General features: G+C 41.0%; 1 protein-coding gene across 8 annotated transcripts in view; it reads left to right on the top strand.

Annotated features, from left to right (window-relative positions):
- The window catches only part of mical2b (microtubule associated monooxygenase, calponin and LIM domain containing 2b), an 81369-nt gene that overhangs the window by 37944 nt on the left and 21017 nt on the right, over positions 1-22408 (top strand). For 7 of the 8 annotated variants that reach the window (XR_007449121.1, XM_049573602.1, XM_049573606.1 and 4 more), the window contains exons 8-22: positions 1553-1810; positions 1937-2052; positions 2639-2765; positions 3211-3301; positions 7090-7237; positions 8572-8771; positions 12813-12907; positions 13213-13281; positions 13446-13574; positions 14637-14828; positions 14987-15268; positions 15383-15523; positions 16208-16717; positions 20473-20574; positions 20732-20824. Coding sequence is in view for 7 of the 8 variants with exons in the window: in XM_049573602.1 (XP_049429559.1) it covers positions 1553-1810; positions 1937-2052; positions 2639-2765; positions 3211-3301; positions 7090-7237; positions 8572-8771; positions 12813-12907; positions 13213-13281; positions 13446-13574; positions 14637-14828; positions 14987-15268; positions 15383-15523; positions 16208-16717; positions 20473-20574; positions 20732-20824 (2553 nt within the window). In the remaining variant the exon portion in view is untranslated. The remainder of the gene's footprint in view (positions 1-1552; positions 1811-1936; positions 2053-2638; positions 2766-3210; positions 3302-7089; positions 7238-8571; positions 8772-12812; positions 12908-13212; positions 13282-13445; positions 13575-14636; positions 14829-14986; positions 15269-15382; positions 15524-16207; positions 16718-20472; positions 20575-20731; positions 20825-22408) is intronic. The other variant, XM_049573603.1, reaches the window with a different exon arrangement.

Below are 22408 nucleotides of genomic sequence, written 5' to 3' on the forward strand. Positions count from 1 at the left end.
TATTAGTACTGTCAGTGTTGGCCTGGTGTATGCAATACCTTGTACCTGACCTCAACAAAGAGAAAATGCCGTTAACCAGGTGGTCTGATTCTTAATGATTCTCTTGGTGTTATTCTTGCAGTCCCTGCTATTGATATTCTCAAGCAGGGTAGAGCACTGCCTATCAAATGTCTTGTGTGGTGCTTTTTCCGTAGCTATGATGTTTCCTATCCCGATGCTCTCGATGGTGCAGGAGTAAAAACTCCTCACTAGTTGAGGTGATACCTGAAATTTCCTCTAGTGTTCCTGAATTGCCTTTCTCACCAGTGAGTCAGTATGTAGCACCCAGGTCAGGCCCTCAGTGAGGTGGGCACCAAGGTATTTGAAGCAAGAGGACCTATTAATATTAAGAGGAGCGTAGTTCGTGTGCTGCTTCTTCCCAAAGTTCACTATCATCTTCTTGGTTTTGCTGGCATTCATAAGTAGATTGTTGTCCTGACACCAGCAGGTCAGATCCTCTACGTCTTTCAGGTAGGCTTTTTCATTCAGGCCCATCAGAGCTGTGTCGTTGTTGGCAAACTTGATGATGGTGTTGGAGTTGGAAGTGGCTACAAAGTCTTGTGTGTGCAGGGAGTATAGTAGGGGACTTATAATGCAGCCCTGGGGTGCTCCGGTGTTAAGGATAAGGTTGGAAGAGGTTAGACAGTATAAATTAGGGTATTATTATGGCGTTGTGGGTGAAATATTGTTAAACCTTCCACCCAGAACTTGCCAGGACAACCATCTGAAAATATACACCACACACATGCAGGTAAGCATTAAAAAAACTGCTTGAGATTCAGTAGCATACACATGCGGACTGTCTTTTATTTTTCAGTAACCCACACATACACAGACACACACACACACACGCAGGTGTTGAAACCCTGCCTCACTGTGCCCTCAGTGGTCTCCATCTCATCTTACATTGCCCATTAGTGCAGAGTGATATCTCAGTGCGTCAGCTGTGAGGCAGCATGCATACATGTGGCCAAAGCCTCAGAGGCCTCATCAGTGATAATAGCTCACTGATTTAACAAACTGACTAACTTGGTTTTGTCATTATTTCCCCCTTGCAGAGAAACACACCAGTCTAAATTTGTTTTTGATTTCATTTCTGGAGAAATGTGAAACAGTGGTGGTTCACAGGAAGTTTTATGTTGATAAAAACATGGGACGATGATTCAGGGGAAAGTCACAAGCCAGCTGCTAACTTTGCCTGTCCGCCATTTGTCTGAATTGCAAACAACTGGCTGCTGCTGCTGGAAGCAAAGGATGATAAGATTGGAGTTTTTAGGCTAGAAAACCAAAAGAATTTAGCTTAAAGAGGCTAAAAAGTTCAATAACGCTGACAGGAACAGCACAGTCAGGTGATAATTTTCTGGGTTTCCTCTAAAAGTGGCCCCTTAAATGTTACACTTGGTCATTTGAGCCATAGTTTACAAAAAAGTATTGATCAGTGCAGCTTTAAATCATTTAGTTTAATGCCTGTATGATGTATGCCTTATACCTTCCTCCCCTCCTCTAAATACAGGACTACATAGAAACGGAGCGCCTGCTGAGCGCTGACAACGTCAACCAGGAATCATTGCTCTCCTACGCCCGTGAGGCAGCCGACTTCGGCACAAATTACCAGCTGCCATCCCTCGACTACGCCATCAACCACTACGGGCAACCAGATGTAGCCATGTTTGACTTCACCAGCATGTACGCCTCAGAGAATGCCGCCTTGATCAGGGACAAACACGGACATCAGCTCCTGGTCGCACTGGTGGGAGACAGTCTGCTTGAGGTATGAGGTAGCAGTGACAGTGGGTGTTGTTTGTCTGTTGTCAGAGTTATTTGATAATCTGGCCTCTGCCCTGACTGAGGCTTAGCTTGTGTGCGCTCAAGCTGACATCATGTTCTCTGTTTGCAGCCCTTCTGGCCGATGGGTACAGGTTGTGCTCGGGGTTTTCTGGCAGCCTTTGACAGTGCTTGGATGGTGAGGGGCTGGGCGCAGGGCAAGAGTCCTCTGGAAATACTGGCTGAGAGGTGTGCTGTCTGTTGTCTCTAACTTTAGATAAGCAAGGTAGATTTTCTTTGCATTTCATACAGCTGAAAACAAGTCGATAGCTGTGCCATTGGGAGCAATTTGGGGTTCAGTATCTTGTAATAACAAAGCATGACAACTTGGCAGCTACTAGCCAGACGCTTATTACTGCGTATACATGTTCCCCACAGGACAAGAGAGGTTGTTGTTGACTCTCTGACCATTTATTACTTTAAAATTATACTTTACTTTTACTAATCAGTTACCAAATAGGCAAATTACCATGACATTTACTTAGGAGATTCATGCTTCACAGAGGATGAACCATATACATGCGCTGTCTTCTAGCTCCTCCGTGCCCTTTAATTGGACGTTCATGCTCCTCAAAGGATGAAAACTATTGTTTATAGTGACCTTATGACCTTTCCTCCTGCTCCGCTGTCAGTCCAAAGTTTGTACTTGTACACAAGAATCATGAAAACGTGAAAGGCAAATTGGCTTACCATCAGCTGACCACAAATCTAAAAAAATCTATGAAGCTGCACTGTCTTGAATCTACCAGTTATATCTGTGCTGTTGTCCCTACAGGGAGAGCATCTACCGCCTGCTGCCTCAGACCACCACGGAGAACATCAGTAAAAACTTTGAACAGTACAGCATTGACCCTGCCTCCCGCTACCCCAACCTCAACTCCAGCTGTGTACGCCCACACCAGGTCAGTCCAACACTTATATAATAAGGAAGGAAACTAAAGAAAGCACTTATAGATGTAAGTTGTCAGCATGTTTGGTTTGTTCAAGACTCCCCTCCACATCCCTGCTATATGTTGAGATTGCAAGTGGCTCTATGGCAAATGCAAAAAGGAGCGAGCTCATAGGGCACCCCTGATGGGTGTCCCAATTAACATTTGTAGAGTTGTTAACGATGACTATATTCCTTTATTAGCTCTGCCAGCTAACAACCACATGCAGCTAATGGGGCTCCAAAGAGATTTGTGTCAACTGCAAATCCTCTAAATCCTACTGTTTGCGTTTGCAATGACTAAGTGTCCCTGTGATTTTGTTAAACAATGTTTGATCAAGTTTAAAATAATTTCATATTAATTAATATTTCCCTACATATCTTTGACTTTCTCTCTCTCTGCCTCTTTGTTCTCTCAGGTGCGTCACCTGTTCATTGATGGCCAACAGGACTCATGTCATCTGGAAAAAGGAGGACCCACACGTAGATCAGTGAACTTGTCCAGAAGAGGTGAGAATGACTATTCCTCCAAACACAATGTGGTGATTTATTCCTGATGGCTGTCTGACACATTCAGTGTCATTGTCCATGAAAATATTGAGATTTGAAAATAATGATCTATAAGAAAAAAAAAGGTGTGATTTGTGTTAGATGATGTAATGTGGCTTTCCCCACTGGTCCAAGATTTAACTTTGCTCACTTAGTATGTTTGATGTTTGTCTCTATCTCATCTGCTGTCTGAACCTCTATGATATCTAACTATACAGCAAAGTATCTCTGTATGTGTGTATGTATGTGTGTCCTTTGCATTTCTTGAGAACCATTCATCTGATCTACTTCACACTTGGCAGGTGATTTACTGGAGAACCAAGGATGTACAGTCTCAAATTTGGTGCAATTTGGACATATAACATGTTCAATATTATTCAGCTTTAGTGGTGGCAGGGCTTCAGGGCTCTGAGGACTCAGTTGAACATGTTAGTTGTGTATTTTACTGGTGTTTCTGACTGTCATACTAACTTAAAATACTAATAATGTTACCAGCAGCAAAATACCTTGCACGACTTTATAAACAAGGTGGTTATGTTGAAGCGAGCAATTAATTTGCCAGTTAAGAAATGAATACCCTCTACTTAGTCTATTTTATCTATTTGTCAGGGACAGATTTAGTGATTTGGGGGCCGCAGACTGTCTCGCTTTACTTTTCACCCTTCTCTAACTGGGATGTTGGTATTGGCAGTGGTAGAGGAAGCAGTACTCAGATCCTTTTTTATGAAGTAAAATGATCAGTAAAAGTCCAGGATTCAAATTTTTGCATAAAAAAGATGCATTATCAGCATAATATACTTAAAGTTATGTTCTACAATGTTTTCCTTTAAAGCAGAAGTACACAATTAAGTACCATACTGCTGAGTCATTTTAAGTGCTTTTGGGGCATTTTGTAAGTGATGTCAGGGTAAAATAAGTTAGAATAGAGACATAATTTAATATTTTTCATATCTAAACATCATAATAAATCTATAGCTGGTTTTGGCCCAGGTTTATTGCTCAGGACCCTAAAAAGTGCAGTGACGAGTGTGAAGTTGTTTGTATGAGTGTCCAAAATACTCTGCCGTTCTGTACAGGCATGTGTTTGAACAGGCACTGCACTAGTTGGAAAATGAGGCAGTTAGTCAGTGACAAGGTTTACGTGCCGACTGCAACTGGAATCTTGCCAAAATACACCTTTAAAGTCTGTAAAACTGTTAGTAAAGTTTGATTTTCTTCTTCTGGTTTTTCAGTGTAGATCTTCATTTTAAGACACTAAAATATATCAAAATAAAGATTCAGAAAGCATTTTGGGTTCAGTATGATTGCGAGACAGTGCTGAGCATGTATCAACTGGTTATAGGGATAGTGTGATTTGTGTTCATGCTGCTATAATAACAGACTATAGACACACTGAATATCTTTAGACAAAGTATTAACAGTCAGGAATCCTGCCAACTACTCAGATGGGACTGTATTCTACTTTCAAAGCTCTCTGTCATGCTGTAATGGTAATCTGATCATCCTATGAGCCACCGCTGAGATTAGATACATCCACAACCCTATTAACACTGCATTGAAGCATTCGCTGATACCTTTCTAAGTGAAATTAAGACACTCAGCAACTGTTTATAAAACTGTCTCAACTCTAACTCAGCCAGACAGTGTAGCATGACAGCTTAGCTGCTGTAACAAAGGCTGTGCCATTTGAACATGCTGTCTACATCAAACTGGAGTGTACCCCTGAATTAAGTTTACTGGAGAAAAAAGGCTGACATCATAGTGAATGCCTCGCCAGCCTTCACTGAGGGGAAACTTTAGCCTTATCTTAGTCAAAGGCTGACACACCTCATCACAGACAATACAGCTGGATAACATTACACCCACATGAGGGTCAAACATGATGCTTCTCACAAACATGTGCTGACCTGCTCTGCTTTGCTAAACAACAACAGTATGCAGCTGAATGTTGTCTTCTCTATAATGGAGGTTTCTCTCTGAGAGGAACAAATAATTGTTTAGTCACAAGTTACAGCAGCAGTAATAGATTGTTTCAGGACCCTTAGGGCAGCAAAATAAACTGTAAACACAACCTTGACATATTATTACCTGCGCCAAGGAGGTTATGTTTTTGCTGGCGTTGGTCTGTTTGTCTGTTTGTTTGTCTGCAAAATAACTCAAAAAGTTCTGAACGGGTTTTGATGAAATTTTCTCCGAGTGCTTTTATAGTTTTCTTATGTTATGATGTCATGGTGAAGCTGTAAACAAACAATGCCTTATTGATATTTCCAAAACAATATTAGTGTTAATATGGAGTAGGCATACCAATACCAGTGAAATTCCACAATTCTCACTACCCAATATGATGTCACTGCAGTGCTCAGCACAGAATAGAAGCTCAGGGCCTTGTGATGCTGCTGCTACAGTGTTACTATCTGGACTCCCATTGCGAGGAATTAAAGAGGAATGCTGGCCTCAGAAAAACACACTTTTCTTTTCGACAAGTCGAGGTGGAGCTGTTGCAGCAGCTGCACTTGTCACTGTCTTCCAGATGTTGTTGTTCTTCCATGCTGGTAGGCGTTCTTCTTCCTTTAGCATTTAATGGCAGACTACAACACCTGAAAGTGTTTATGCTGCTCCTCAGAACAGCAAGACTTTGGAGAACTGGTACTGGAGAAAAATGAGTACCATCACCTTTTCAGAATTTTGGCATTCACTTGGTACCAAAGTATTGATTTGAAGTAATGTATCTGGCTACCTGTTGAATGAAAGCCTAGTATTCACTCTCCTTTTGGCTCTATTTTGGTCTCCTGCTTGAGTAAATTATCTGGCTCTTCAGCTGCTGCTGTTGCTCCAGCTGCTGTTGGGAGAAGGTTGCCTACAGAAAGCCCATCCCTAGGTACGACTTAGGAAAAAGATTATACTGTGGGTTAAAGGGCTAGATTTCTGTCAGAAAGAACTTGGTGGTAGAAAGCCCTGAAGACAAACTTCTCCGATGTGTGCTCTTGCTAGTCGTTAACTGCGTCCATCTCTTTTTGGTGCAGGGCAGGTAGTGTACAGTGGGTTTGATAATGGAAACACCTGCTGTCTGCTGTCTCCTGCTGCTTGAAATGAGGGTGATGAGTACGATGTAGCTAAAACTAATGCAGCATTACACCAGCCCTGCACTTACTTCTACAGTCATGAAGGTTATAATGCTCAGTTTTTGTTAAAAATGGTTTTAGAGAGGGGTTGATTCACCTCTGTGTTATTTTGGAGGCTGCAGTCTGTCAAGCTGTTGACGTGTATTGTAATATACTAACAGGTGTTTCAATATTTTCTCCATCCCATCCATATCAGTGATTGTAGGCTAAATATGAGAAACACCATGACACAAAACAGCACTGCAGCAGCTACAGCCTCCAAAATTACCATGAAGTTAGATTAACCATGAAGCAAATTTCCATTCCTTCACTCCACAGATTAACCCTGAAATCCTGCCATGAAGTTACCGTTATGCATTTTGAAACACACCACAGCGAATGCTGTAAGCAGGCTAGTTTGTGCCCTGACCTGAATATCTGCTCTGTCTCCGAATTCACTGCCAAGGTTTCTCTGCTTTAGGCTTGGGAGGTGAATCAAGTCTTTCAAGTCACAAGGCTCAAGTTAAACCAACAAGTCACTGGTGTTCAGATGCAGAGTTTTATTGAGTCAATGCTGTATTTCGAAGGGCAAATTCCAACCTGACATGACCTTGCTAACGGTATTGTTGATCTCATTGTCTCATGCAGAGTCCGAGGTGCGTCCTAGCAGGCTGCTGACCTGGTGTCAGAATCAGACTCATGGCTACAGGGGAGTTGACGTAACTAACCTCACATCTTCCTGGAGGAATGGCCTGGCCCTCTGCGCTCTCATACACTGCCAGAGGCCTGAGCTCATGTAAGAACACACACAAAAGCTCACACAATCCAATTCGAAAACACATGGCAATGTTGGTTATTCAGGTCTTGGCAGTTTTCTGTTGGCTTGTGAAGAGTCACCAGTCCAGACTGGCTCTGTTTAAACTGAGCAGCTTAATAATATGAATGAATGGGACAAAATTAATGTCTGGGGAATGAAAGGCGCTAGTTCATTTGATTTCCTTGTTTGATGGTGCTGACACTCCATCAAAGTGATTGTAATGAACTTATCCACTGATTAATCTCATTCAATAACCGGCTATCATAAAGTCAACTCTGACCCACTTTTTCCAGTCCGCTCACACACAACTGAGAAATCAAATAAAAGTGTCAGAGTGATCAGGGGGAATGACATCATTTCTTTGAGGAGGGCTCATTGTGTAGAATCACACACAAGTCATCTACTGTAAATCTTGTCATAGCAGGTTGCTGTGATTCAAAGACTGATTTGTACTTGAGCGATTATGTTTGCATGGTTGGTGTTTTTTTCCATGGTTCCAGTGTTTACCTGTCAAACAAAGCAGTCTTGAGCTCCGCTAGCAGAGCAGCTGTAAAAATGGGCGGTCAATCCACCAGTCTGACGCATAACACGTTCTTGGTCCTCAGAGGATGAACAGTAATCAATTTGTGATCTCTCAGATACCACAGAAACTACATACATACATGGTAACATGCTAAATATTAGCATTTTAAATGTATGCAAACGAACATGCTAAACAGTCCTCCAACTATTGCTATGTTAATATGTTAAATGTGCTAACATTACCAGCTGACACGCTAAATGTCAGCCTGTTAACATTAAGCTGCTAGCTATGGCTGACGTAGATATTATGAATAACAAAATGCTCACAAAGTGATCAAAATGATGGGGTGGGGTAGGAAGTGGGGAAGTGGCCATTGGCCCCCACACTTTACTCCCCTGGCCCACAATTGTTTAAGTGGCAGATTGCTGTATTGCAGCTGATGCCATCATAAGATGGTCTCTGGGCTTATTTGATCGTTATTGTGTCTGGTGCTTTTATTGCTGAGCTGACGCGTTCTCTCGTCCAATACGTTTCAATGTACTGTTGACCCTGTGTGAACCTACATATGACTGAGAAACTGAAACTGAAACTCAAATACTTGAACTTTTCTACATCACTTTTATTATAAAATCAGATAAAGCAAAATCCCCTTACTATCTTCTCTTTTGTTCTTGTTATCTCACCTCATCATCTCTCTTTTCTGCCAGTGCTAGAAATATGGAGGATGTTTTAAGAAACAATAGAAACTCATACACTAACCTCCCCTCACTTTACTTTTGTTCTTTCTCAGTGACTATGACTCTCTTAACGAGGAGGACGTGGCAGGGAACAACCAGTTGGCGTTTGACTTGGCCGAGCGAGAGTTCGGCATCCAACCAGTGACGACCGGTAAGGAGATGGCGGCGGAGGCTGAACCAGACAAGCTGCTGATGGTTCTCTACCTCTCCAAGTTCTACGAGGCCTTCAGGAACTCCCCAGGAAACAACAACCGTGAGACTCCTTCCTGCTTCTGTCACAGATTAAAAACAGTCTTGATCAACTTATTTCGTCAGCTGCTGTGAAGCTCATAAGCATTTACCTTGTACTGAGAGTAAGAATGTGGTAAAATAATAATTTATTCTTTCATAAATTCTAGTGTAATGACTACAGCTCAATGGAAAGTTATGTTTTCTGGTTGAAGTGACAGTGAATGATAATTGGATAAGAAGTTCAATTTAATGCCCTTCATGACATTTTTACAACATTTTTTTTATTGTTTTAGGACGAATCATCTTTTTCTTATTAAAAAAAATAGGTCAAGTATAGTGCAGAGGTCAATGTCAGGTAGGAATATGTTGGTTTTTAAACATGTGATTACAGAAACAATTAATTTAAGTTTTCTTGGGATTAGACAGTAAGCAGCCACTCTAATGAATCTAACCAGGACTGTATTCTCCACGTAAGGAGATGAAAAAAATGTCATGCAACACAAATAAGGAACCTCAAGGCTGAGGATTTTTATTAATGGTCTCATGAAGGCAAGCAGTAAAAATGCCAGGCTACAATGCTAGCCAGCCAGTGCTAGCTTCCTAATGTTAGTCTGGCAGCTAATGCTAAAATTGTGAGGCAAGCACTAGAGAATAGTTGAGGTTTTTAATGCCCCCACGCCAGCAATAGCTGTGGCAAGAGGCATTATGTTTTTAGGTTGTACGTCCATCCATCTGTCCGTCTGTCTGCCCCATTCTTGTGAATGCAGTATCTCAAGAATGCTTTGAGGTAATTTCCTCCAATTTTAGACCAACATTGACTCACCTCAACAATGAACAGATTCAGTTTCAGTGGCCATGGGTCAAGGGTCAAGGTCACAGTGACCTTGTCTGTCTCATTCTTGTGAACACGATATCTCAAGAACACCATGAGAGAATTTCTTCAAATTTGGCACAAACGTCCACTTGCACTCAAGAATGAACTAATTTGATGCTCAAAAGTCAAGGTCGCCGTGACCTCACAGAACATGTGTTCGGCCACAACATTTTCTGTTCACAAACATTTCACACAAAAGTCTAATTGGGTAAAATGATGAAGTGATGACACTAATCCTGGGTGCCCAACTTGAAACTGTGCCGATTGTTTCGATCTTGTGTGCTGCGGGGGGAAGATGTGTGAAGCATCCATGTTTTCACAGAACTGTAGCTGCAACATGACTGGTTTGCAGAGATACAACTGGGAAGCAGCAATTCTAGTTTGAAGTCTATTTCCTTTGGTCCAGGGCAATTCTGTGTTGGTGGAAAAGGAGTATAAGTGTGCATTTAAAGTGCTGATTGGCTCACAAGTAGAACCTTGTAGAGTCAAGTTTGAGTCTGGAGATAGAACCTTTTTGTTTACTAAATAAAAAGTCCAAAAATGCATACGCAAGTTAAAAAATACCCCACATAATGTTAATATGTTTTCATGGAATAAAATGATATGACAAAAATGTCAGATAGAACCTTTTACTTCCAAGTTGACCTTATATTAAGATAATTATTCCTCAGTAGTAGACGTATGAACTGTAGGCTGTGTAATATACGGAACTGGAAACTACAAACACCACTGTAACCATTGCTTCCAAAATAGCCTTTCTCACTTCTCAACCCAAGCTTGACAAAAAGGAAATGGTTAGTTTGCAAACTCACTCCAGTGTATGACAAAGGGATCCAGCCATACATAACATGTGAATGGGGCAGGGTGTGGGCCGGCTATGCAGTGCACGGTTGGACAGTTTCACCCTAACCACCAAGAAAATGTGTAATACTATATCCAACCAAAAAAAGCTGTGAAAACAGGATCTCCGGTCCTTTATAAACTAATAGAGAGGGAAGACAACTGTAAGACGGTTAAGAGAAGCTAATGGAGGTCACAGTCAGTTTGGTCTTCAAAGTCAGTACATTCTCTTAAAGTATAGACCCAGTAGTATTTGAAATAACTAAGGCTTCGGGACTATTTTACCCGTGAGCTAGTGTTGCACCTCACACAACCGTGGTCAGGTTGGTCCCTGCCAGAGACATGACTGGTATGTGTGCTATGTCTGTGGAAGCCATATCCAGTCACTCCGTGTAACTCTGGAGGCCTTCAGCTCCGGTCACACACCCGCTATAAGCTCCAGCTTCGGCCACATTTTGCTTCTCGTGCTTTAATGTTAATGTCCCGTGGACCTCTGTGTCACCCACACTGCTGTCACCACGCTGCAACCCACACCTCTTGAGAGGCTGGGAAAATAATTTACCTTCAGCGGACCATTTTACAGTCCATTTGGTGGGAACTTCCTAGCAGACATTCTTGGAGCTTAAGTGTATGATTTGGTTATATTTAGACTGTGACAATGTGCACACTGTGTGCCATTGTGCTAGGATGGCCTTGGGTAATGTAAGTTGTTATGCAAAGTTACATCAGTGGGTTTTGGTTAATTTCTAATGGTCTTTTAATATCTCTAGTCTAAAAATGTACCCTCCTCACACTGTACTGATTGTATAACTCTTTGTCCACTGTTCTCATGCAGCGAACAGTTCAGCTAAATTTAAGTGTTAGTCTGGTGTTGACGTGGCTGTTAGTGTGCAAACAAATGAGTAATGTGACATTTAAAGGCCCTACAAGACAATTGTTTTTCTCATAATTGCGTCTTTTGGATTATTCTGAAGGTGAAAGCTTTAATAAAATGGCACAATCTTGGTGAAATTAGTGTGGGTGTTCCTGTTAATACCACCACTAGCAGTTGCCAAAGTCAAATATTTTCAACAGTTTGATTCCTCTACATATAGACAAGTTTCCAAGTGACATCATTGTGAGAGGTGCACTCACACAGGGAGCATTAGACAAAGTAGAATGAATAAAAGCTAATGAGAAGATCAATATTAGATGGAGTTTTTGTGCCTTGTGTTTTTGAGTGGAGTTCACGTATCTCTGGTGCTTGTTCACGAGTGAGGGTAAAATGGAGCTTGACATGGATAGGCGGTTTGATGTGGCGTCAGCAGAGATGCAGGCGTTGCGCCAGACCGCTGTAGTGAAGAGGGAGCTAAGCTTGAAGGCAACGCACTCGATTTACTGGTCCATCTACACTCCAACCCTCACCTGGTCATGAGCTCTGGGTAGTGACCGAAAGAATAACATTGTGGATAAAAGTGGCTGAAATGAGTTTCCTCTCTATGGTGGCTCGGCTCAGCCTAAGCGATAGGGGAGGAGCTCAGGCATCCAGAGGGAGCTTGGAGTAGAGCCGCTACTCATTGGGTCGAAAGAAGCTGGTTGAAGTGGTTTCGGGCATATAATCAGGATGCCTCCTGGGTGCCCCCTAGTAGAGGTTTTATGGGCACGTTCAACTGGAGCTCTAGGGCAGGCCCAGAACATGCTGGAGGGATTATATATCTCATCTGGTCTGGGAATGCTGGGGGATCCCCCAGGAGGAGCTGTAAAGTGTGCTGGTGAGAGGGAGGTCTGGAGTACCTTGCTGAGCCTGCTGACCCCTCAACCCAGCCCCAGATAAGCAGATACAAAAATGGATGGATGGATTTTTGTGCCTTAAACTACTCAAAATAACAAGAGTAATATGTGGCAAACGTCCAATATCCCCAAAAGAAAACCTCCCTTTTAGCTCAGACAGCATGATAGCATTAGCATCGAGCAAACCAGGCAGATTTTTATAAAGTGTTTAATAGTTTTTCACAGAAACTGATGAGTAAGAAACTGACTGATGTCTGTCAATGTGAGGAGTGCAATGAAAAAGTTCTGGAAATGTGAGGATAAGTACCACATAAGAAAAATCACCTTACCTCACCTAAACATGTCATTAGTTTTTAGCATTAGTTTTAGCTATCATGATACTATAGCATTTGTGTGTGTTGTTAACCCCACTGCTGTGAGTGTGTCCTTGATTGTTTGTAAATGGGGAACCTATCTGTGTGGTCTTTATCTTAAAAAGTATCCTGCTGAATACCTTTTCAGTGTTGAGTATCTTTATGTGAGATTAAATTGTGTGAAGTAAATTGTTCTGAACATGAATGACTTGTGTTTATATTCCAGGTTCAAGAGAACCAGATGAGAATAGTGAAGGCTATCCAGCTAAAACCAACCACAAAGTGCTGAACCTGCCTCAGTCCAAGAAGAGGATGCCCAGGGTAAAGCAAAATACTGTTACATTCCCTTTTCATTCATCAGCAGTACAGCATTCGGTCACTGAGGTCTTGATTAGATAAGCTAAAGCCAACACAAGAGATCAAAGCATGCTTTTGTAATGAACGTGTTATCTAATCATGAACGCGAGCCGTCAATCTGCACGATGATTAGAGGGATTCTTGATGTTTTAGTGTGCAGTTTCAGCTTTTATACTAATAACAATCTTAGTGGCTCTTTGTTGATGTGAACATGGAGGATGGAAACCTCATGATTCAACTTATCTTAATTGTAATGTCTACTCTCGCAGGATGACAGCAAACCGGACGAGGATTCTGTTAGCAAGAGACAGCGAAAGGGCAACCACTACCTCACAGAGGTAGGTCCAACAGGGGAGCTAAAATATTCCAGTTAAAATTTCTAAACATTAGTTATAATCATTGTCCAAAGTGACAGATATATGATAAAGTATGTGCTTCAAATTGATCCCACTCCCTGCTTCTTTTTTTTTTTTCCTCTCACCTCTGCAATACATGGCATCAGTTGTCTTGTCACAGTGCGCCCCCCGCTGGTGAGGATGGGGAGCTGCGTGAGAACAAAGTCCGCTCCATGGCAACTCAGCTGCTGGCCAAGTTTGAGGAGAACTCCTCGACTGCAAAGATTCGTCCGAAGGTGAGAGGCGGCAAGCCTGATTACTGTCCCATATAATATTGGTGTATTCTATTATGTATGTGATTTTTTTTTTTTTTACGTAAAGATTAGGTTTTGCTCTCCGTTCCTCGTCCCATTTATAAGTTTCATCGAGAGTTGAGGAATCCACTCTCACTGCAGTTGACTAACTTTAGCATGGATACAAAGAAATTTAATTTGAATAAGCTACTGAATACCTTATTTATCTACCTAAATGTCTGAAGTTTATTATTTTTATTTTTTTCTGTTTAGTTAGTTTGAATATGTGGGCCACTGAGATTTTTTTTTAATTAATGAATCAAATATTTTGAAATAGGGGATTTTCAGAGCACCATAAATGTAGAAAGTAAAATATTTCAATGCTATGAATTCAGTGGCATCTGCATTTCAACGCTGAGTACACAGTAGTGGTTAAATGTGATAGTTAAATATTAAATTGCCTATAAGATTAAAATGATTATGGCTGATGGTTTGCTTCCATACTCAAGGTTCAGTAGATGTAATCACAGAGCCCTACTCAAAGCACACTGCTTGCAGGTGTGTGTCAGTACAGCTTACTGATTACTAAATATTCCCTATTCAGAAATCAACAAAAGTAATAATAATGCAGGGTTTCCACATGTTTTTAAATGAAATTTCAAAACTTTTCCATCATTTTTCTGTAAACCTCCCACAGGAACTATGCATGACTGATATTTTCTAAAATAATATTTTTTAAAAATCTCACATACCCTCTGCAGTACTGCAAAATACCCCAAGGGCTATATGTACTCTCATTTGAGAAACACTGGTCTTAGACAGATATGGTAGCAAAAACGTAACATAGAATATGGACTGGAAGGCCTTTGTCTTGATGCCTACATCCAACATCCATTTACATCCAAATCACTGCCACTGTATTGACTGTTATTCTGTTGAAAACGTTGCTCAATACCTGTATTTTATTGCCAAATCATGTGTCATGTATGCTCAGTCTTTCATACTTTTTCCTTTCCTTTTTTTTGCTGTCCCTTTTCCTTTCCTTTTCTCTGCTGCTTGCATCAGTCTGATGAGGACCCATCCAATCCCTCCTTTTCTCCTTCTTTGTCTCCTTTCACGACTCCACCTCCTCTCTCAGAGGATGAGGATGAGGAAGAGGAGGATGAGGACCTGGAGGAGATAGACAACCCCCGTTTTGCAAAGCCTAAGAATGTCCCCCCTCCTCCTCCTCTGCCTCCCTCTCGCCCTAAGTGGCAGGTACACGTCCCTCTGAAATCTTCTCACCTTTTTCTGTTGTAAATGAGAGTGGATGGGTTATATTATTTATTAACAGCTATTTGTGGCTCTGTATGTATAACTGTAAACCCACACTCTCTTGTTTCCTCTTGCTCCCTGTCTCTTCTTCATGTTTCCAGCCCTCCATCTACCTCCGCTTACTGGAGAATCCCAGCGCTGTGGCTCAGCAAAACGCTTTCCACTATTCCCCCAAATCTCCTCACCCTCGGAGCAGCTACAGTCGCTCTCCTTCGCCCACACACTTTAAGAGCCCTCCCCATTCACCAAGCCCTAATGTTACTGAGCATTACTATCCAGAACGCACCTCTCCTGACCTGACAGCCAGATATTTCTCTGCTTCTTCTCTGTCTGCTTCGGATATCAATTGTTCCTCTGAGAGGTCAGAGGAGTCAACGCAGCAGGTGATATTCAGGCCACTTCTGTACAATGTTCTTCATCACAACTTTTACAAACAATGTGGTTACAGCTAATTTTTGCTCTCTTCTGATTTTCGCCACCACCTGCTGTATGTGCAGAGCAAAGCCCAGAAACTGTCCACTAAAGAGTTTAGTGGGAGGAGCATAAAGGAGAGAGCCGCCCTCCTCTCCTCCATGTTTCCTGCGTCCATACGAATCAAATCTCTTCCTGCTCCTCTCTCTCCTCTGTCTGAATCACAGGTTGTGTATTGCACCAACCACTTTTTCATGCTTGACCAATGTCATAGTTGAGACAACTGCATGTTCACAATAACAGCATGCATGTTAGACTTATTAAACAATGCATGATAGCTCCTTGTGTTACAGTTGACACTTGCTGAGCTGTCTTTGAGTTGTCCACCTGAGTCTTGTCTTGTCACCTTGTCTTTGATGGCACTGAGATTTTGAGATTTGCATCGTCTGAAAGTTTTAAGAACCAGTTAGTATTATTACACTTGGCAGCTCTTTGCTTTGCATCCTGGATGTTCTGATTTGAATTTCACATCTTGCATTTTTGTGGCTGAACCAGGTCAGTTTGAGCAACTGGATATTTAATCTTGACTTAAACGTTGACTAGCTTGTTGAATTTGTACTATTTGAATAATTGAATATTGGTTCTTAAACTTTTCTGATGAATCCTAAAAAATACTTGATAATAAAGTTTTTGAAATTGCACAACTTGAAACTGAATGTTCAAAACCCAAACTTCTACAGCCTCATAAAAACTGTGTACATTTTACTTTGTAGAAAAGCATCCAAACTGATTTTACTCTCGCTGACTTGGCCATGTGAAATTCACTGAACTTTTATTCTGATGTGATCAAGTTATTTTCTCTCCAGTTGCACCCTTCTTTTCTACTCAGTCTTCTGTCTGTTCTTCTGTAGGCAGAACTATCAACCTCTTCTCCTCCGTCCTCGTCCCCACCTCCTCCTGCTTCTGTAACTAAGAGCTCCTCAGTCTATTCTGTAGTCCACCCTGTCCCTGACCCCACTGCCCAGGCTGGTTTCTCCCCTGTTTCTCTGTACACTGCTGGGCACAAGGACAAGATACAGAAAGACTCCTCTGCTCCCTCGTCTTACACTGCCTCTGAAAAACCAGAGCAAATCTCTTCTCTTCTTGTTGATTCCTCCTCAAGCAACAATAAAACCTCTGCTGCACCTTCTTCAGCTTGCTTTAAAGAGAGCCAGGAGATCTCCTCTCCCCTCTTTGATTCTATCTGTGAAAATGGACACAGCAGCTCACCTCCCCGTCCAGTTTCTTTACTGCACAAGGAACACTATGAGAGGATGTATGAGAACTCCTCAAATAATCTGGAAAGTGAGCAAGAGAAGGTCCATGAAACTGCTCAGGAGGCATTTGACGATAAGAAGTTAGCCAAAAATTATCAGATGAAGGTAACAATTTCTTTATTCATAATAGCCCTCAAGTCAAGCACTGATAATCTGTAGATCTCCAGTGAATGTATCCTTCTTCCAGAGGTTCCCAGATTTTATTCTATTGTTTTTCTACTTGTGTCTTGCATACAGATATGCTCAGCCCACATGGTTGTAGAAACCCGATCCAGAGCGCAGCACATACATTTTCAAATCATCATAAGCTCCAAAATTAGATATTATTATAATTTAAAATCCCCTTGTCTACAGCAAAATTAAGAATTTTCTTACATATATAGGTGTAATTTAAAAGAGAAAACAAAACAAATTGATAAAAATCCATATTCTCTTTTTTCTTTAGCCTTTTAGACAAAGTTAGCTAACATTGAAGTAACAATTCCAGCGAGACCTGCTACCCAGTGGTACTAAATGACATGAAAAAGGACCTCTTTAGGACCTCATAACTTGTATAACACATAACACAATGTTGTGTAGCACTCAGGGGGGATTTGGTTCTTAAAGAGGGCATTAACCTGTTGGAAATATACAGCAGTGATGGCATTGTTGGTCATTTTTTCCCCCCAGGAAATGATCCTTCGCCTGACTGCTAAGTAGGCAGAAATACTGTGCCACAGCTCTACAACAGCTCTGCACTGCACTGAGATTTATGTTGCAGGAAGTGTTTTGTATTGTCACACTTTTCACTGACTTTGGCCAGTAAAATGTTCAGCCCAAGTGCCAGTATAAATGTTGGCATTGTGCAAACCACGGATATGTAACATTTGTACATTATTATGTAGCGGATATGTTGAAACATAATGTTTCTTTTGCATTTCAACAATGCTTTGGTCAACATGTGGTTATTTATTTATTTATTTATTTATTTATTTATTTATTTAAGTTAGAAGGGACAGTGCACATTATTGAACATTTGCATGTAAATATGCCGGATTATAGCCCCGGGCTAATTTTCATCCGTAGTCCCTTGGCAGGTTGATTTTACAGAGTAGTAAAAACGTTAGAAGAAAGGAAAGGAAGAAAAACATGTGATAGTGAATACATTAGATCACCGAGGACAAAAGGAGAAAAAAAAAATACATACCTTATAAGAGAAAACATAACAACATGGTTTACAAACATCAAGAACCGGGGCCATTGAATTGAATGTCTGTCCAGTCCAGAGTATGAAATTGAGTCCAGATAAAGTGCTATGTGCTGTGGTTATTGCATGATGCCCATAATTACGAATTGTTAATTACGTATTTCATCTAAAGTGCAGATGCTGACATGAATATATAAACGCCAACAGTCATGAAGTATAATTTGAGTCCATATAAAATACTCTATATTTAAATTATTGCACAATGCCCATGTTGATATTAAAAAAAGACAATAAACAGTAATTAATTGAGTCCACATAGGATTCAATATCGGAGTTATTGTACAATGCCCATAAACCACAGTTTTCAAGTATTTCCGCAATAAGTGCTAGTGCTGATACATAGTTATCAATATCAACCAACAGTCACATTTCACAAAGTGCTAAGTGCAGGTGATATTGCACTATGCCCATGAAGTGCTACATGCTGGTATTTGAGTGAAGGATATACTACCTATGATTACATATCTGATTATTTCTGAGCCACACTTTTAAGTGACCCTTGAAAATAGCAAAGCTGGAGCTTTCTCTGATTGAGGGTGGTAAGGTGTTCCATAAAGTGCTTCCTCTGAAAGACAGAGCATTTTGACCAAAGGTGGTACGTCTCAGTGGCACCTCGCAGTCACCTCTAACAGTGACTCTAGTAGTTCGAGTTGAGGAGTTATCGATTGTCATTTGTTTAATGTGTTCACAGGCAACTCTGAATTTTTTGAAATTTTCAAAGTTTAGTAGCTTGTACTTTGGAAGGATAGCACAATGATGATATGTTAATTGCTTTTTGTCCAGGATTTTTATCACTTTTTTTATAGAGAGATTCAATTGGCTGACGTGGCTGTTAGTGTGCAAACAAATGAGTAATGTGACATTTAAAGGCCCTACAAGACAATTGTTTTTCTCATAATTGCGTCTTTTGGATTATTCTGAAGGTGAAAGCTTTAATAAAATGGCACAATCTTGGTGAAATTAGTGTGGGTGTTCCTGTTAATACCACCACTAGCAGTTGCCAAAGTCAAATATTTTCAACAGTTTGATTCCTCTACATATAGACAAGTTTCCAAGTGACATCATTGTGAGAGGTGCACTCACACAGGGAGCATTAGACAAAGTAGAATGAATAAAAGCTAATGAGAAGATCAATATTAGATGGAGTTTTTGTGCCTTGTGTTTTTGAGTGGAGTTCACGTATCTCTGGTGCTTGTTCACGAGTGAGGGTAAAATGGAGCTTGACATGGATAGGCGGTTTGATGTGGCGTCAGCAGAGATGCAGGCGTTGCGCCAGACCACTGTAGTGACATGTGGTTATGTTGAGGCACAAAAATTACTTAGTTATGTTTAGGAGAAGATCATGTTTTGGTTTAAAATAACTGATGTTTGTGGCACAGTAGCTGCTAGAAACACAGTGATGGCTCACTAAAAACACAATTCAAGCTGGAAATATGGCAATGGCTCGCTGAAAAAATGCACTGTGTTTGGTGCAATTGCCGCTGGAAAACAGTGGCTCGCTAAAGAACACCCACTTTTGGTGGCACAATTTCCGCTGGAAATGCAGTGATGGCTGGCTAGAAAATACCCACTTTTGGTAGCACAGTCACAGCTGGAAACACAGTGATGGGTGACAGGTCACTAAACAACACCAGCTTTTGGTGCCACAATAGCTGCTGGGAAAGCAGTGATGGTTTGCTTAAAAACAACCACTTTTGGTAGCACAATTGCTACTAAAAACATGCTGTTTGTTGGTGTTCAACAGTGGTCTGCAGCTTGAAAGCTGATGCGCCTTGGTGCCACACCATCCACCATTCCCACCACCTCTTGAGGGCTTATATATGTAATCAAATGACACTGTCAAAATGTTGATATGGAAGGTAATTTTTTTTTTTACAAATGTAACATATCTGTGGTTTGCAGAAACGTACAGTGGCAACATTTTCTTCTGCTGACTGGGCTGAAATGTCTTCTAATGGCTGAATTATTCCAAAAGCAAAACATTTTCTGCTAGAGTGAAGGGAGCTGGGTGGTTTGATGCAGTTATTGTCAGCCTTGTTTTTTAGTTTGAACAAGTCTTAGTTTACTGAGAAATTATTCAATGAACCCTACTTACCTTAGCCAAGAACTAGTTTTGTGCATCAGATGAATTTAGATGTCTATCTAAAGTCTTTGTGAAACAAGGCCCAGAATATTTTTGAGTTTTGTGAAGACATTTCATAAGAACTTTACTTTTTAAACTTAACTTCACAACTACGTGTTATTCCTGTACTAAAACACAGTGTAACAGTTTTCTCTGGAAGCTACAAACATCCACAGTACATCACTGGGATGTAAAATCAAGTTAAAAAGTCTGGTATGTAGCGTTGCAAGAAAAATTTATGGCTGTGATAACTTCACATAGCATTTATTATCATTAGAGTAATCTCACATATTTCTGTTTTATCTTTATTGCGTTCACATATTTCTAATTCCCAGCTTCAGGAGGGGTTGATGGTACATTAAAAAAAAAGAACTTCACAGGGATGTAGGAAAAACATAAGGATTCTTTATTGTTGTTGGCACTCTGTGTTAATATGACACGTATGAACTGTGTATCACTGCATAACTGATGTTCATTCTGGTGTTCATTTAGTGCAATGGGAGCTGCACTCTTGAGAAGCCTAGAGGAATCACTCAAAAGTCAATTGTTCGCTCTGAGAGTTGTCCGACTGGAGCTCCTAGTTATATTAAGGAGGTATTAGTCGTTACCTGCACTTCCATAAACTCAAAGTAAATCATACATTTCCTGCTTTTCCATCTGTCTTCTTTCTAACTTCTGTTTGTGGTTTCTTATTCCTTCTTTCATTTACCTCCATCTCTTTGCACCTGTGTTTCCCTGGTGTTAATGTTAGCGAACAGTTGGAAAAGTGTCATCAGCCATAGACGCTAAAGCTCAGATGCTGGCCATCCTGTATGAGACAGACCACAGGCCCAATGCCACGCCGGTAAGATGCATGTGGGTGTTGCAGAGACAGATCTAACCCACAGCTCAGGGTCTTTTGTTGTTTTTTAAAAAAGAATTACAATACAGCTGACATGTTAAACTAGTAACAGCATCATTAAGAAGAGATGTCATTACTGAATTACTGAGTGTGATTAAAATGCATTTTGGGCTCTAAAGGCTGAAGGGGTAAATGGGTTCTGCTCTGCCTTCATGAGGGGAAAACAGCAAAGCAGCTAATGTGTTTGCAGCAGCGTGAGATGGTTTCACACCACAGAGAAATGAGATAAAGCTTCAGAGGACTGACTGTGTCTGCATATTGATAGCTTGTACATCTGCATGCAGTTATTGCTAACTTTTGTGCTTAACCACTGCTCGCCCTAAAACATCTCTACTAGTTTAAAGAGTTTTGCTAGAAGAGACTAGATGATGACGATCAGCTTGATGCACACACCACATTGCTGATGGTCGTGACTCAAAGTGGATTTAAGCCATGTGATTTAACCTCAAGTCAAACTCATGTCAGATTTCTACTATTTGACCTGATCTATGAGGAGAATTAATTGTCACTTGTGTTGGGTTCTTGTGACATGAGAATATTGGATGTTGACGACCTTAAATGGGACTTTGGATATGTTAAAATTCCATGTTCGAGATGTTGAGATTTATTTCACATACTAGTTTTATATTTTCTGACCTGGCACAAATTTATTTTCTCCACTTGACTTGAGAGCTGACTTGAGTGCTTTAACACTACATGTCACATTCACCCATTCACACACGCATTTACACACTGGTGGCTGAGGCTACTATATAAGGTGCCACCTGCTGCTCAGTTTATACGCACACACACACCAGTGTGCAGTAATTTGGAATTCGGTATCTTTCCCAACAATACTTTGACATGTGGACTGGAGATGCTGGGGATCGAACTGCCAATGTTCCGCTCTGTTCCGCTCTACCTTCTGAGCCACAGCCACCCCAGACCAGCACTAACTGTGGGTAGAGACATTATGTCTTTGGGTTGTCTGTCTGTCCTTCCGTATGGACATCTGTCTGTCCCATTCTTGAAAAAGTCTTAAGGAGATCTCTTCAAATTTGGCACAAACGTCCACTTGGCCTCAGTCATGAACTGATTAGATGTTGGGGGTCAAAGGTCAAGATCACTGTAACCTTGTGTTCGTCTCGCTCTCGTAAATGCGATATCTCAAGACCACTTTGAGAGGTTGTTTCTTCAGATTTGGCACAAACATTCACTTGGATCAGTGATAAACTTAATAGAATTTGGTGGTCAAAGGTCATTGCGACCTCACAAAACATGTTTTCGGCCATAACTCAAAAATTCATACGCTGGTTGAATGATGAAGTGATAACATTATATGTCCAAAAGATGAAAGATCAACTTCACTGTGACACCATAATGTTCTGCAGATACACTTCTCTGTTAATCATTCAACACCATATCTCAGGAACAGAAGGGGAAACATTTGGTCAGATAATGAACTAGTGACACTAATCTTGGGTGCCCATCTTGAGACTGGGTTTAGATCTTCTGTGCTGCTGAGTTAAAGATGTATGTTAACCATTC

This window comes from Epinephelus fuscoguttatus, linkage group LG4 (genome assembly GCF_011397635.1).
Source record: "Epinephelus fuscoguttatus linkage group LG4, E.fuscoguttatus.final_Chr_v1".
NCBI lineage: Eukaryota > Metazoa > Chordata > Actinopteri > Perciformes > Serranidae > Epinephelus > Epinephelus fuscoguttatus.